The 14439-nt window shown below is 40.5% G+C and overlaps 3 protein-coding genes and 1 non-coding gene across 15 annotated transcripts in view; 2 read left to right on the top strand and 2 right to left on the bottom strand.

Annotated features, from left to right (window-relative positions):
• Positions 1–14439, top strand: part of LOC122447860 (ankyrin repeat domain-containing protein 26-like) — a 578892-nt gene that overhangs the window by 155910 nt on the left and 408543 nt on the right. The gene's annotated exons all lie outside the window — the stretch shown is intronic.
• LOC122447862 (ankyrin repeat domain-containing protein 26-like) overlaps positions 1–14439 on the bottom strand; it is a 378001-nt gene that overhangs the window by 54162 nt on the left and 309400 nt on the right. The gene's annotated exons all lie outside the window — the stretch shown is intronic.
• LOC122447885 (ankyrin repeat domain-containing protein 26) lies at positions 7070–10439 on the bottom strand. The gene is made up of 3 exons (XM_043478618.1): positions 9979–10439; positions 9184–9386; positions 7070–7950 (listed from the first exon to the last, which is right to left on the bottom strand). The coding sequence occupies exons 1-3, from the start codon at positions 10291–10293 to the stop codon at positions 7824–7826; spliced, it is 645 nt and encodes a 214-aa protein (XP_043334553.1). The 5' UTR covers positions 10294–10439; the 3' UTR covers positions 7070–7823.
• Positions 13115–13221, top strand: LOC122448989. The gene has a single exon (XR_006271810.1). It is a non-coding gene; the product is annotated as a U6 spliceosomal RNA (small nuclear RNA).

The following is a 14439-nucleotide window of genomic DNA, read 5'->3' as shown; positions in this document are numbered from 1 at the left end:
ATTCCACCCCTCTTCTGCCGTTGTTAAAGCCCCTCCCCATAATTCAAGCCCGTCCATAGACTATGGGTCCCTTCCGCGCCTCCAAGGACTGGAAAGGTATGGCTTTGATTCAGTGACGCGGAAATCATCAGTGACTTGGGAGCAGTTTTGAGGGAAAGAGAGGGAAGACAGTCTAGAGTTGGTAGAGATACAGGCAAACCTTTCAAGAAGTTTGTTCTGGGACCTAAGATTGTCTGGTACAAGTGAGAGGGGAAGACCAGGGTGAGAAATTTATAGAAAGGAGATTTGAAATCATCAGAAGATACAAATTAAATAAAAGTAGCAGGATCACTCGGAGAAGGCAATGGCAACCTACTCCAGTACTCTTGCCTGGAAAATCTCATGGATGGAGGTGCCTGGTAGGCGTCAGTCCATGGGGTCGCTAAGAGTCGGACACAACTAAGCGACTTCACTTTCACTTTTCACGTTCATGCATTGGAGAAGGAAATGGCAACCCACTCCAGTGTTCTTGCCTGGAGAATCCCAGGGACGGGGGAGCCTGGTGGGCTGCCATCTATGGAGTCGCACAGTCGGACACGACTGAAGCGACTTAGCAGCAGGATCCCTGGGCAGTGCAGCACGGAGACCCTTGGAGAGGGTAACAGGGGAGAAGGATCATCAGTCTCATATGAAACTGGAGTTCTCCCAAGTCAGATATCTGAGAGGACAGGAAGACAAGGGGATCAAGGTTTAAGTGAGCATTATTAACATGTCAGCTCTTGGAATTGTTGGGGAGGGAAAAACTTTCTCCACCCTCTGAGGTTCAGCTATTGGGAGTCTGCCAGTTAAATTGACAAAAGCAGATAACCATGAGAAAAAACATTTACATAGCTTTCCAGGAATGATGTACACATGTGAGAGTTGGACCATAAACAAGGCTGAGTGCTAAAGAATTGGTGCTTTCAAACTGTGGTGCTGGAGAAGACTCTTGAGAGTCCCTTGGACTGCAAGAACGAACCAGTCAATCCTAAAAGAAATCAACCCTAAATATTCATTGGAAGGACTGATGCTGAAGCTCCAAATTTTGGCCACTTAATGGGAAGAGCTGACTTACAGGAAAAGGCCCTGATGCTGCGAAAGATTGCGGCCAGAGGAGAAGGGGGCGACAGAGGATGAGATAGTTATATGGCATCTTCGACTAAATGGACAGTGAGTTTGAGCAAACTCCGGGAGATGGTGAAGGACAGGAAAGCCTGGCATGTTGCAGTCCATGGGGTTGCAAAGAGATGGACATGACTGAGCAACGGAACTATAACAACAACATGCAGAGGTTCACAAAGAAATGTGACTTGAAGGGAGTTGATATACAACTGGGAGTTGATATACTACTTAATAAATGACAGGGAACAAAGGAAACTATAAGTAAGGTGAAAAGACAGCCCTCAGATTGGGAGAAAATAATAGCAAATGAAGAAACAGACAAAGGATTAATCTCAAAAATATACAAGCAACTCCTGCAGCTCAATTCCAGAAAAATAAATGACCCAATCAAAAAATGGGCCAAAGAACTAAACAGACATTTCTCCGAAGAAGACATACAGATGGCTAACAAACACATGAAAAGATGCTCAACATCACTCATTATTAGAGAAATGCAAATCAAAACCACAATGAGGTACCATTACACGCCAGTCAGGATGGCTGCTATCCAAAGGTCTACAAGCAATAAATGCTGGAGAGGGTGTGGAGAAAAGGGAACCCTCTTACACTGTTGGTGGGAATGCAAACTAGTACAGCCGCTATGGAAAACAGTGTGGAGATTTCTTAAAAAACTGGAAATAGCACTGCCGTATGACCCAGCAATCCCACTTCTGGGCATACACACTGAGGAAACCAGCTCTGAAAGAGACACGTGCACCCCAGTGTTTATCGCAGCACTGTTTATAATAGCCAGGACATGGAAGCAACCTAGATGCCCATCAGCAGACGAATGGATAAGGAAGCTGTGGTACATATACACCATGGAATATTACTCAGCCATTAAAAGAATTCATTTGAATCAGTTCTAATGAGATGGATGAAACTGGAGCCCATTATACAGAGTGAAGTAAGCCAGAAAGATAAAGATCATTACAGCATACTAACACATATATATGGAATTTAGAAAGATGTTAATGATAACCCTATATGCAAAACCGAAAAAGAGACACAGATGTACAGAACAGACTTTTGGACTCTGTGGGAGAAGGCGAGGGTGGGATGTTTCGAGAGAACAGCATGAATATTATCTATGGTGAAACAGATCACCAGCCCAGGTGGGATGCATGAGACAAGTGCTCGGGCCTGGTGCACTGGGAAGACCCAGAGGAATTGGGTGGAGTGGGAGGCGGGAAGGGGGGATCGGGATGGGGAATACATGTAACTCCATGGCTGATTCACGTCAATGTATGACAAAACCCACTGCAATGTTGTGAAGTAATTAGCCTCCAACTAATAAAAATAAATGAAAAAAAAAAAAAAATGACAGGGAGTAGGACAAAAAGGCATCTTCTGAAAAACAGGTGACTTGGGGAAGGAGGGGCACTTATAACAAAAAACATTTAAGAAATATAAATGGTACTTTAGGATATATGGGAGATAGGGGAATTTTGTGAAAATGTCTGTCTGGCGCTTGGAACTTTTCTCTCATTTTAACACTGTTTCCAAAAGTAAATTAAAGTCAATTAAAACCAATTCAAATGCATTCCTTTTTATAGCTGAATAATATACAGCTTCCTATCCATTCATCTGTTAATGGACATCTAGGTTACTTCCATGTCCTAGCTATTGTAAATAGTGCTGCAGTGAGCACTGGGATACATGTGTCTTTTTGGAATTTGCTGTATGATGCAGGGAACCCAAAGCTGGTTCTTTGTGACAACCTAGAGGGGTGGAACGGGGAGGGAGGTGGGAGGGAGGGTCAAGAGGGAGGGGACATATGCATTCCTATGGCCAATTCAAGTCAATGTATGGCAGAAACCATCACAATATTGTAAAGTAATTATCCTCTAATTAAAAATAAAAATTTTTTAAAAAAGTTAATTCATTGCCAAGGCAAAAACTAAGGCAAATCTTATTTCTCCATGAGGAAAGACTTATGAATCCATGTTTAAAGTTAAATATAGTAAGTTTTATGCCACTATTAACAGTTGTAATACCTCAAAACATTGATGGTAACCATAACAGCAATATCTAAATCTTTAGGTCTATATATAGTGATAAAAACTGGAAAATACAAAAAAGCTATCAATCAACACCACTAAATATTAATGACAAGTCTGGTTGTTTGGGTGCTGTTTAAACAGCTGATATTAGGGCTCAGTTTGAGTTCATAAAGGGCCGTTCAAATGGTAAAGAATCCACTTGCAATTCAGGTGACCTGGGTTTGATCCCTGGGACTGGAAGATCCCCTGGAGAAGGGAATGGCTCCCTGCTCCAGTATTCTTGCCGAGAGAATTCCATGGACAGAGGAGCCTGGCAGGCTTCTCCATGGGATCACAAAGAGTCGACGTGACTGAGTGACTAACAGCATCACTTTGAATATGGAAAACTCAACTGTGCTGGTTTTTAAGTCTGCTAAGTTAGATGCAGAGAAACATCGCTTAAAATACCATATACATTTTTATCATACACATATAATATGAAAATATTTTCCTTTAATAAAGAATTTCTCATCATGTTTAATGGGAAACAATGAAAATGTCAGGTAAACAGTCCTGTAGGGAAACTTTTACTATTTATTGTTCAAGTCATATCTTTTCTCTTCAAAGTCTGTACATATTCTTGTGATGTTTTCAAAAATAGGTCCTCATATACATTTGACCCATCTGTAGATCCTCAAGGAGACACTGTAAAGGAATTAGATGCAAATTCAGCATCAACTGGAAAGAAAAGGAAAGAATTGTATTCTTCACCTAAAATACTTGAGTTAACTAAGTATTAGTTAAGAGAAAAAAAAAAAAAAAAACCTGAGACCTTTCCAAGTGTTCCGAAAAATGAAATATATCTATAGATGACATAACACAAAAAACAAGATTACAATTACATAATCTGCCCATGGTGCACGTGTGGCTGATGACCAGAGCCTCTGGCTTCCTCATACTTCATTTATTTGCTCAGTAACTATGCGCAGAGGTGCTGGGACAAGCACTGGAAGTACAAGGTGGAGGTGCCCCAGTGCACCCGGAAAACGACACGCTCTACAGTGGGAAACAGGTGAACGGGGCAGCTTCCACACAGACTCATAAACTCTAAGACAGATACAAAAGACGGCACAGGGACACTCAGAAGGGACAGCCAGCTTCGTGTCAGTACTGCCAGCTTTCTGGTGGAGGTGCTATGGAAGCAGATGCCTGAAGGACAGGAAAAAGTACAGGAGACGGAGGGGAGGAGCATGTACAAAGCCCGCAGGTGAGGACGCGCGGCTGTGGGATCCTACAGTCTGGCTGGTTAGATGCAGAGCTGAGGGCAGAGGAGGGCGGTAAGGAGATAAGGCCGCCTACTTTGGCAGGACCCAAACCGATGTGGGTGTTTGGAGCTTTTCCTGAGGGTGAAAGATAAACTGGTGGCAAAGTCAGTGACAGAAAGTTTAGTCACCCACCGAGTGACAGCTTCACACCCGTGACTGCTTGAGTCTGGGTTTCCAGCCTTAACCGCCACCGGCGCCTGAGAAGCGGGTGAACGCCACATCTCCTGAGAATAGTGTCAGGTGCAGGCGGATCGTTCCACAGGGATGGAGGCAGTAGAAGAAGGAAATAGCCAGAAATGAAAGAAATACATAGACCTTTAGAGATTATTTTTCAAGCTATGGAACATGATGAATCAATAAGGAAGAACTATATTTTTCACTATGACCGCTCATGCGTTCACATTTCTCATTAGCTATATGTAAGAAAAAATATTTAAGATAGCAACTGTTATCCAAACAACAGAAAGAGATGCCACTGACTGTTTACCATGTATTTCAGAAATCAGTGTCTAAATTTAATTCATACATTTTGGCAACATACCTTCTTCTAGTTCTCTAGTTATACTCCTGTCCAACTCCCGCTGCATCTCAAATAAGCCAAATATTATTTATGTTTAAGTTAAACAAGAGAATTATCACAGGAATTACATATAATTTACTACATGTGACACTTAAATAATACTTTTAGAGACTAGACCTAACTTGAAGATTACTTAAGTAGAAAAATCATCACATAAATAGAAGAAAATGAATTCCTACTTATTCTGCTTTTAGATAAGACAATATATATATGGAATGCTATTTAATCTGATAAAAAGTATAATAAATATCAATCTATCGAGTACACATAATTTCAGAGAATTAGGGAATGACCCATAATCCTAGTAATGACCCACAAGATCACTCTCTTCTCCCTTAACAGTTCCTGCCCTAAATATGTACTTTATTTTGATTTCTAGGTGAGGATCATGTCATATGGAGGAAGTAGTCTGAAGTCGAATGTTAATAAGGAGAACACATCTGCAGTTTTCTTTAAACTTTTCCATTTAGTGAAAACATAGAAAGGTAAGGAAATTATACACAAGAAAACAATGTACCGGCAAGTTTTAATTCTAAAGGTGTTTCGCGAGAAGGATTCTCTCATAAGTGTCAGTTTGCGAACTATGCCCCGTGGAAGGGGAAGGCCCCCCGGGGGTCACTGCAGGGGTGAGAACAGGGAAGCCACAGCTGCACCGTCTCTGGCCACTCCTTTAGCTAAACGGCTCTATACTTGTCTCTTTCATATAATACCGTTCCACTCAGAAGTGTTTTTTAAAAGAAAGGTTGTTTTCTTTGGAAAAAAAAAAGTTTTTTTTTAAGGTACGAGAGTCATTGATTTAGTCAAAGTTCCTAATTCTACAAAAGAAGTAACAAGGCCAATGGACTTCTTACTGAGTCTAGAGTCCTATGCCAGCTCCTTCCTCAGATTAAGAAAACATATAGATTTTTAACTGTAACATCGAGAAAATGAATATGTAAAACCTTGTTACATAGTTCAATAATGCTTGTGGCATTTAATAAATGTTTTAAATTATATGTCTTAAATGCATGAACAAAAATAAATCAATATCAAACTCCTATTTGTAGCAGTCGATATAGTTAATTTGTAAAGCATAAATATCTTTTAAACACAGGACAGGAAACTTGAAAGAGGAAATCTTCAGTTGAATCAAGCAGGCCAAAACTGAAGAGATTCATCTTAAAAGGATGTTCGTTTCCTCCAGATAAAACTTGGTTTATTAAAATGAATCAGCAAAATGAATTATCCACATTTTGAGTTATTTAGGACACAATTTAAAACACAAATAAGATCTCTCTTTACTATTTAGCATACTTCTATCCAAGCTGTCATAATTAATTGGTATGTACAAAAAGCATGAGTGTAATCTCAACTATAATCTAAATCTGGTCAGAAATTGCAGTTGAACTTCATCTCCTCAAGCTGAAGTTTCAAGTGGAGGACTTATACTCCTACCCTCCTCATGAGAAGCGAGATTTACCCAACAGGTGAGTTTGGGAGAAGGAACTAAGAAGTGCTTGCTTGGTTCCCAATCTCTTCTTTGAAAAGATGTGTGTGCTCACAGCACCGTGAACTTGGGTCTGCGGTAGGCAGCCCGCCCCTGGGATGGGGACTGAGCCTTTGCTTCCTCCCCTGAGGCCTGCGTGGGGCAGTGTCTGACTTGGGATGAAGTGTCTGGAGGCCCGCTGTGACTGCACAGCTAAAGCACGTCCTCCAGGTTCACGGCTCTCAAGTACTAAGACCCAACGTAGCCGCAGTGCTGTCGAAGAAACCTTAGATTGCTCTATGATGGCAAGAAGCCAAATGGGAACACAGGTTGAGACTGCATTTAACAAGGGCTATTTTTATCTGCACCATAACCATCATGAAAACACCATCAAAACCACAAACCCGTGTGCTCTGACTAAAATGGATATTGTAATCACAACGATTACACAACGAAAACTAGCTGCAATTTAGACTCCCCATCATTGCTCTTAGTCATCAATCATCCAGGTGCTGTTGAGATAGAGACAAAAGTGAGCTTCATTTAAAATTTTTTAATGTTTGCTTTAACTACAAATTTAGAAACGTTCTACAATTGCTCAGAAAATATTTTTTAGAAATTTAAGTAACAAGGCTATAAGTAAAATAGCGATTAAAGATGCATTCTTGTGTAAGAAAATGACCAAAATGTTGATCGAAAACTAGAAATTAATCTTCTGATATAGTGCTACAAGTTTGTTTAATTCATAAAAAGGATTTATATAGGATTCCTTCAAATACAAAAACATCCATATATGGTTAGTGTTTCAATGCCAGTCATTCACTTATGCTTAGGGGTAGAAAAACTGCAGTGGGTTCAGCGGAGCTTGGAGATGATTATGAACACTTGCCAAGGTGAAATCAATTAGAAAGGAGGTCAAATATCTGAAAGTATATGTTCGGTTACTAGGCAATAAGATTTCATTTCTAAAGTAGAATTTAAATGCAGCTTTTCAAGAAATTTAAGAAATTAGTAAGTATCTTAAAAATAGAAATCTAGGACAAAAGAAACATAAAATTTTTGTCTCCTTGGTTAGCACAGTTAATTATGGCTCTTACTTAGTGCACATAAGTCAAATAAACAGCTCAGAAGTTGAAAATAAGAATCATTCATATTGGACATGCTAAACCCAAGGAAAAAAAGATAGTAGAACTAAACTTGATCAAGTCAGTCGCCATGCTGTTATTTGAAGGGCATGGAATTGAGGTAGAAAATCCTATGTTTGTTTTTGGAGAAAGATTCATATTGAAGTATTATGGAAATTTCTTCTGCGAGGGCGGCTCCAGGACTGGCCTCGGGGTGAGAGTGCTCAGTAAAGACCTGTTCTGCTGTTTCTCCACCTCAAGTTCGGTGCTCATCTCTGCCAGCCTCCAATTAGTCCTGGGGAAGATGGAAAACACCAGTTTTGTTCACGATTCCCTAAAGGATTTGCATTTTGTAAGCTGCCGCACAGTAAATGGAATTCCCGTCACACCGTGTGAGCACTGGAAGCAGAGAGCAGACCTGCTGTAAACAGTGACAGCTCTGACCTTGTTCTAAAGAAGCTCACGTGTGTCTGGGGCTCCTCAGGTAACAAGTCACAGCTGGGGGAGGAGAGAAAGGGCGTCAGAGAGAACGGGAGGTGGGCTCACAGTGACGCCTGCCGCCTCTGGGACACGCCTGCCCCCAGGAAACAGTTCAGGGATGAAGGATCACACCTCCCACAAGGCCACTTTCAAGCATTTGCTTTCACCCCCCTTGTATAAATGTTTCACTCATGACCTCGGAAAAATAAAGCACTTGCCTCTGAGGAATCACCTAGAGCCACAGTCTCGAGGTAGGATGAGAAAGTCAGTGGGTGAGACTGAAAAGGGCTAAAACGGCCCCAGGAACAATTACAAGCATCCCCTGCTTTTCCAAAGTTCATTTTATGTTACTTCACTTCTACGAGGGGCCTACATAGGCACCTGTTTTTCATTTAAAAAAAAGAAAAAAAAAGTCTGAAGAGGATTTTTGGTTTCATTTAAAAAGGCAAAAAGCTGAAACGGCATTCAGTGCATGTTTTTACAGCGTGAGGCATCGCGCTCCACAAACAGGGAGAGCGGCCCCACCGAGCTCCTTCCCCGGAAGCCACACCCCACATCCCAGCATCACGTCCCACAGCCCTGAACCCTCTCTGGGAGCACCCGTGCTTCCCTTGTGTGCGCTTATTTTAGGCATCGACTAGCAGAACGTGCCCTGGGTCCCTGCTCCTTTGCTGTATGCTCTCTGGGCTTATGAAAGGCGTCCTAGGAGTGCTCTGCTTTCAGAGGGCGGTGCAGGTGGGATCTGCCCCTTCCAGCCTCCACACCCTCCCTCAGTCAGGCCACCATGCCAGCGTCAGCCCCTCTGTGAACTACCCCGCCTTTCACCCCTGTGTGAACGTGGCCCGACTTCACAAGCATGCTTTTACACAGTGTAGGAAAACGCACCAGGACGTAGTGTCACTAATCTGTCTTAGGGCGCCCCCTTAGCAGGGACTGTCTAGTTAGCTTTCACTGCCTACTAATCTCAAGAACCTGGCTCTATGAAAACTAGGCTTCAGAGACAAATTAATGGACTACATTTATTTTGTGATTCTGTGTTTTGACTTACTTGTCTAGCTTCTTTTCCAATGACTTCCTAACTTTTAGTTCTTCGAGGTAGAGTTTCTTATATTTTTCCAAATCTGCTTCAGAAGTTTCCATCTTGAAGACTTCAGATTCCAACTCTTTCATTCTGAGTTCCATCTGACTTCTGAAGGAAGCAATATGCTCCTCTTGTGCCTGCTCTAAGTTTTCTTGAGATGCTGCTTGTATCTAAGTCAAATTTTAAAAGATATATTTCTTTTGTTAATGATTATAACGTGAATAATTATATTTGTTCCCTTTAGTTTTGAGTCAGTAATTCAGAGAGCAATTTTAAATGTGAAAAAAAGAAAAGTGAAACTTTAAAATAATCATGGTCAATGTGAAATGAATTAAATCTGAATTATAAAATTAAACTGGAATCAATGTTATAGTAGTATTTATGTAACCTGATAATTCAAATAATAGGAGGATCAACTTAAAATTTTAAAAACTGAACAAGACAACTTGAGAATAATTCAAGAGGATGGTACCCATTCTAAACCACAGTACTTTGTTTCCTTCTCATGGTCTTGTTTTATACCAGCTGGTCTTATAAGTAAAAGGATCCTCTAGTCAGAATCATTCTGAAAGATCAATTGAGTGATAACTGTGATGGAAATTGAAATATTTCTCTCTTCAGAGACAGACAAGTGCCCCCTTCCTTCCAGAAATCTACCAAACAAACTGCTCTAAGGGAAGCAGAGGAAACACATAAGCTGTACACATCCAATGTAATTTACAGTGAGGTGAATTCAAGGATATGACAGATCAACAAATTAACCTGTAAAACCGTGTTGACTTCTTTTAATTTCTCTACTAGCTCCTGTCTCGCTCTTTCTTCAATCTCCTGCTTATACTGCTCTACTTGACTGTGCTCTGTCATATTCATTTCTATGTGACTTTTGAGGTTCACTATTTTTTGCTCCAGCTTCTTGTTATTCTTCTCTAGTTCTTCACATTTCTTTTGCATTCCTGTCATGAATAATAACTCCTCTCGAAGAACCTGAATTTTTGCATTCATGTGCAGACATTGTGAACATACAGTTTCCAGCTCTGCTGGACGATCATCAATCTGCAAGAATAAAACAAATGACATTTGGTAATGAGGGAAGTGGACTGAACACAGCCTAACACAAACCAAGGATCAAATAAATATGATGGTATCTGTATTGATGAATGTAGGACCAGGAATTACTCAGAGAATCAAGAAAGAAGTTTAAACCACCAAGAGTCACAAAATATAGTCTTCACTGTCATCATCTTTGTCACACAACATTTGCCCTTGATTTTACACTCTTTTATTGTTCTATAATAGTACTTTTCTATCATTCCTCCATGGAATGACTGCAAGTCACCCCTTAGTAGAACGTCTCTTACTCCTTCCCCCCCAACATGTCCCATGGTTTTTTAAAGAAGTTTGAGGTATACTGTATTGAGTTATCTGAGGCTGAGTTAATAAATGCCTCCCAAAAGAAGATTGTGAAAATAAGGCTGTAATTAATAAATCTTCTAAGTATGGATTTTAATCCAATAAGCCTTTTTCTGAACTAGAAATAGTTTTTGCTAATTTGAATTGCATTCCAAAGAGAAATGATTTGCAAGGCTAAAGATATCCCGTCTCCTAAGAGTTTAGTGAGATGATCCATACATTTTTCTGAACAAGAGAAAAATGCCTCTTTCTTGTAATCCTTTGTTACTTTCCACAGAATAAGAGACTATACCAAAGAAAACACACAAAAAATATTTGCTGGAATTTCAGTGACACAGAGTTGGAAAGAACTTTCATTTAGACAGAAAGATTACTTGGTAAGTCGAGGTGAGTGGAGCCGGTGGTATTCAAACATGTCTACAAATTCTTTGACAAGTTTCTTGTGAAATTCCCTCTCCTTAAATATGTGCTGGCCTCAGTAACTGATTCTAGTGGACAGAGTCTGGGGGAACTGCAATGTGATCTCTCAAGCTAAATAGCTTCTGACTGGCTCCGTGGGGAAGCCCACTCTTAGCATCAGTCACCACGCTTTGAAGAAGCCCAGGCTACATACTGAGCACGTGTCAGTGTCCCCACTGACCGCCCCCACCTAATGACCCATCCAAAAGCCAGCTCCAACTGCCGGACGTGTGCATGAACAGGTCTTCAGATGACTCTGGTCCCCACCTTCACGACATCCCAGCTGATGAAGACTGGAGAAGAAATGAGCTGGGCTCACTCACTGAGCCTTGCTCCAACACAGACTTGTGAACAAAGGAAATGCTGTTTTGAGCCACTAGGCTTTGGGTGATCTCTAATACAATTTGTTAGCAATAAATAACTGGCACAGATACGGATATTAAAAATGGGGTTCAGTGCAGTTCACTCAGTCACGCCTGACTCTTTGTGACCCCATGGACTGCATCACACCAGGATTCCCTGTCCATCATCAACTCCTGGAGCTTGCTCAACCTCATGTCCATTGAGTCAGTGACGCCCAAAAATGAGGTATTGCCATTAAAAAAGAACTAAAACATGTGAGAATGCTTTTGAACCTGGATGTAGGTGGGACCCGAATGGATACAGAGAAAGAAATGGAAACCCAAAGGGCTTCATGAGTTTGTAAACAGAAGCCTGATGGCCCTTGAAGAGGCTGCCAGTGACAGCTTCTAGGCAAGAGAAGAAAATGACACTGAAACATGGGGGAACGGAGACTCTTGCTATGAACCAGCTGAAAGTAAAATCAGTGAGAAGGATAAGCTATGAGACAAAAAAAAGCACTATTAAATACAAAGGAACCAGGACTCACTGGGTTCAATATCTGTATCCCCTTTACAGCATCTCCACCTGTCCAATTGTCACATGACGCAAAAAGACAGAAATGGCTTCTTGGCTAAGGTCAAATCTAGGGTGCTATCAAGGAAAACATGGTCTAAACGTAAAACCTGTAGACTGTAAAACCCTACATTCAGTTCAGTTCAGTTCAGATGCTCAGTCGTGTCCAACTCTTTGTGACCCCATGAACTGTAGTATGCCAGGCCTCCCTGTCCATCACCAACTCCCGGAGTCCACCCAAACATGTCCATCGAATCTGTGATGCCATCTAACCATTTCATCCTCTGTCATCCCCTTCGCCTCCTGCCCCCAATCCCTCCCAGCATCAGGGTCTTTTCAAATGAGTCAACTCTTCACATGAGGTGGCCAAAGTATTGGAGCTTCAGCTTCAGCATCAGTCCTTCCAATGAACACCCAGGACTGATCTCCTTTAAGATGGACTGGTTGGATCTCCTTGCAGTCCAAGGGACTCGCAAGAGTCTTCTCCAACACCACGGTTCAAAAGCATCAATTCTTCAGTGCTCAGCTTTCTTTATAGTCCAGCTCTCACATCCATACAAGACCACTGGAAAAACTATAGCCTTGACTAGACGGACCTTTGTTGGCAAAGTAATGTCTCTGCTTTTTAATATGCTATCTAGGTTGGTCGTACTTTCCTTCCAAGGAGTAAGCGTCTTTTAATTTCATTGCTGCAGTCACTATCTACAGTGATTTTGGAGCCCAGAAAAATAAAGTCAACCACAGTTTCCTTCCTTCTGCTGACTTTAGGGGGTTTGGTTCTTTTTTTTTTTTTTTTAAATGTAGAGTGTTGCCTGTTCAGTGCTTTTCTTGTCCTTGAGGTAGGATTGTGCTGCTATCAACTTCTCTCTTGGAAGTGCTTTTACTGAATCCCGTAGGTTTTGGGTTGTCGTGTTTTTGTTGTCATCTGTTTCTAGGAAACTTTTGATTTCCCTGCTTATTTCTTCAATAACCTTTTCATTATGCAGTAATGAATTGTTTAATCTCCATGAATTTGTGTTTTTTGCCATTTTTCCCCTGTAGTTGATATCTAGTCTCATAGTGTTGTGGTCAGAGAAGATACGTGATACACATTTTCAATTTTTTAAAATTGCCTGTGCTCGCTTCGGCAGCACATATACTAAAATTGGAACGATACAGAGAAGATTAGCATGGCCCCTGCGCAAGGATGACACGCAAATTCGTGAAGCGTTCCATATTAAAAAAGAAAAATAAATAAATAAATAAAATTGCCTGAGGCTTGGTCTGTGGCCCAAGATGTGGTCTGTCCTGGAGAGTGTGCCATGTGCAGTTGAGAACAAAGTGTATTCTTCTGCATTTGGATGGATAGTCCTGAAGATATCAACTAGGTCCATTGGGTCTAATGTTTCATTGAAGTTTTGTGTTTCCTGATTGATTCTCTGTCTTGATGATGTGTCCATTGGTGTAAGTGGTGTGTTAAAGTCCCCCACTATGACTGTGTTGCTTTTGAATTCCCCTCTTATGCATGTTACTGCTTGCCTTGTGTATTGTGGTTTTTCTATGCTGGGGGCATAAATATTTCCAATTGTTATGTCTTCTTCTTGGATTGACCCTTTGATCGTTATCAGTGTCCTTCTTCGTCTCTTATGATATTCTTCATTTTAAAGTCTGTTTTGTGTGAAATAAGGATTGCCACACTGGCTTTCTTTTGGTTACCATTCAAATGGAATATCTTTTTCCACTCATTTACTTGCAGTCTGTATTTGTCTCTAGGTCTGAAGCGGGTCTCTTGTGGGCAGTATATATATGGCTCTTGTTTTTGTATTCATTCAGTTATTCTGTATCTTTTGGTTGGTGCATTGAATCCATTTACATTTAAAGTAATAATCGATATATATGTTCCTGTTGACATTTTCTTAATTGTTTCGGGTTTGTTTTTGTAGATCTTTCCTTTCTCTTGTGTTTACTGGCTGTAAGTCCCTTTAGTATTTGTTGTAAGGCTGGTTTGGTGGTGTTAAATCCTCTTAACTTTTGTTTCATCTGTAAACCTTTTGATTTCTCCATCAATTTTGAATGAGATCTTTTCAAGTAGGGTTTTCTGTTTCTCTCTTACGTCATAGTAGTACTTTAAAATGCCTCAGAATTCCATCCTCACATAAGCATTTCTCTTCTACAAATTAAAACTTGTCTTTTAAGATCAATTTTAAAACAGAGTCTTCTTGTAGCATCTTGAATGGGTGTTTTACAATTAAACCTTTTCATTAAACTTAAAAATGCTTATTATGGTAATATGACAGAAACGAGTATTTGCATATATTTTTAAAAGTATATTTTTATATCTTTGAAACATGTTGAAATATATAATTGACCATTTTAATCTCATAGTTTTCTTCCCCTGGTATTGTTTTATTTTCAAAAGTTCAGAATTCTGCCTAGGTTTGCATTAATTATACCAAGTTA

This window comes from Cervus canadensis, chromosome 10, assembly GCF_019320065.1.
Source record: "Cervus canadensis isolate Bull #8, Minnesota chromosome 10, ASM1932006v1, whole genome shotgun sequence".
NCBI classification, from domain to species: Eukaryota; Metazoa; Chordata; class Mammalia; order Artiodactyla; family Cervidae; genus Cervus; species Cervus canadensis.
The sequence above is the reverse complement of the archived record's forward strand: the minus strand, read 5'-3'. Positions and strand labels throughout refer to the sequence as shown.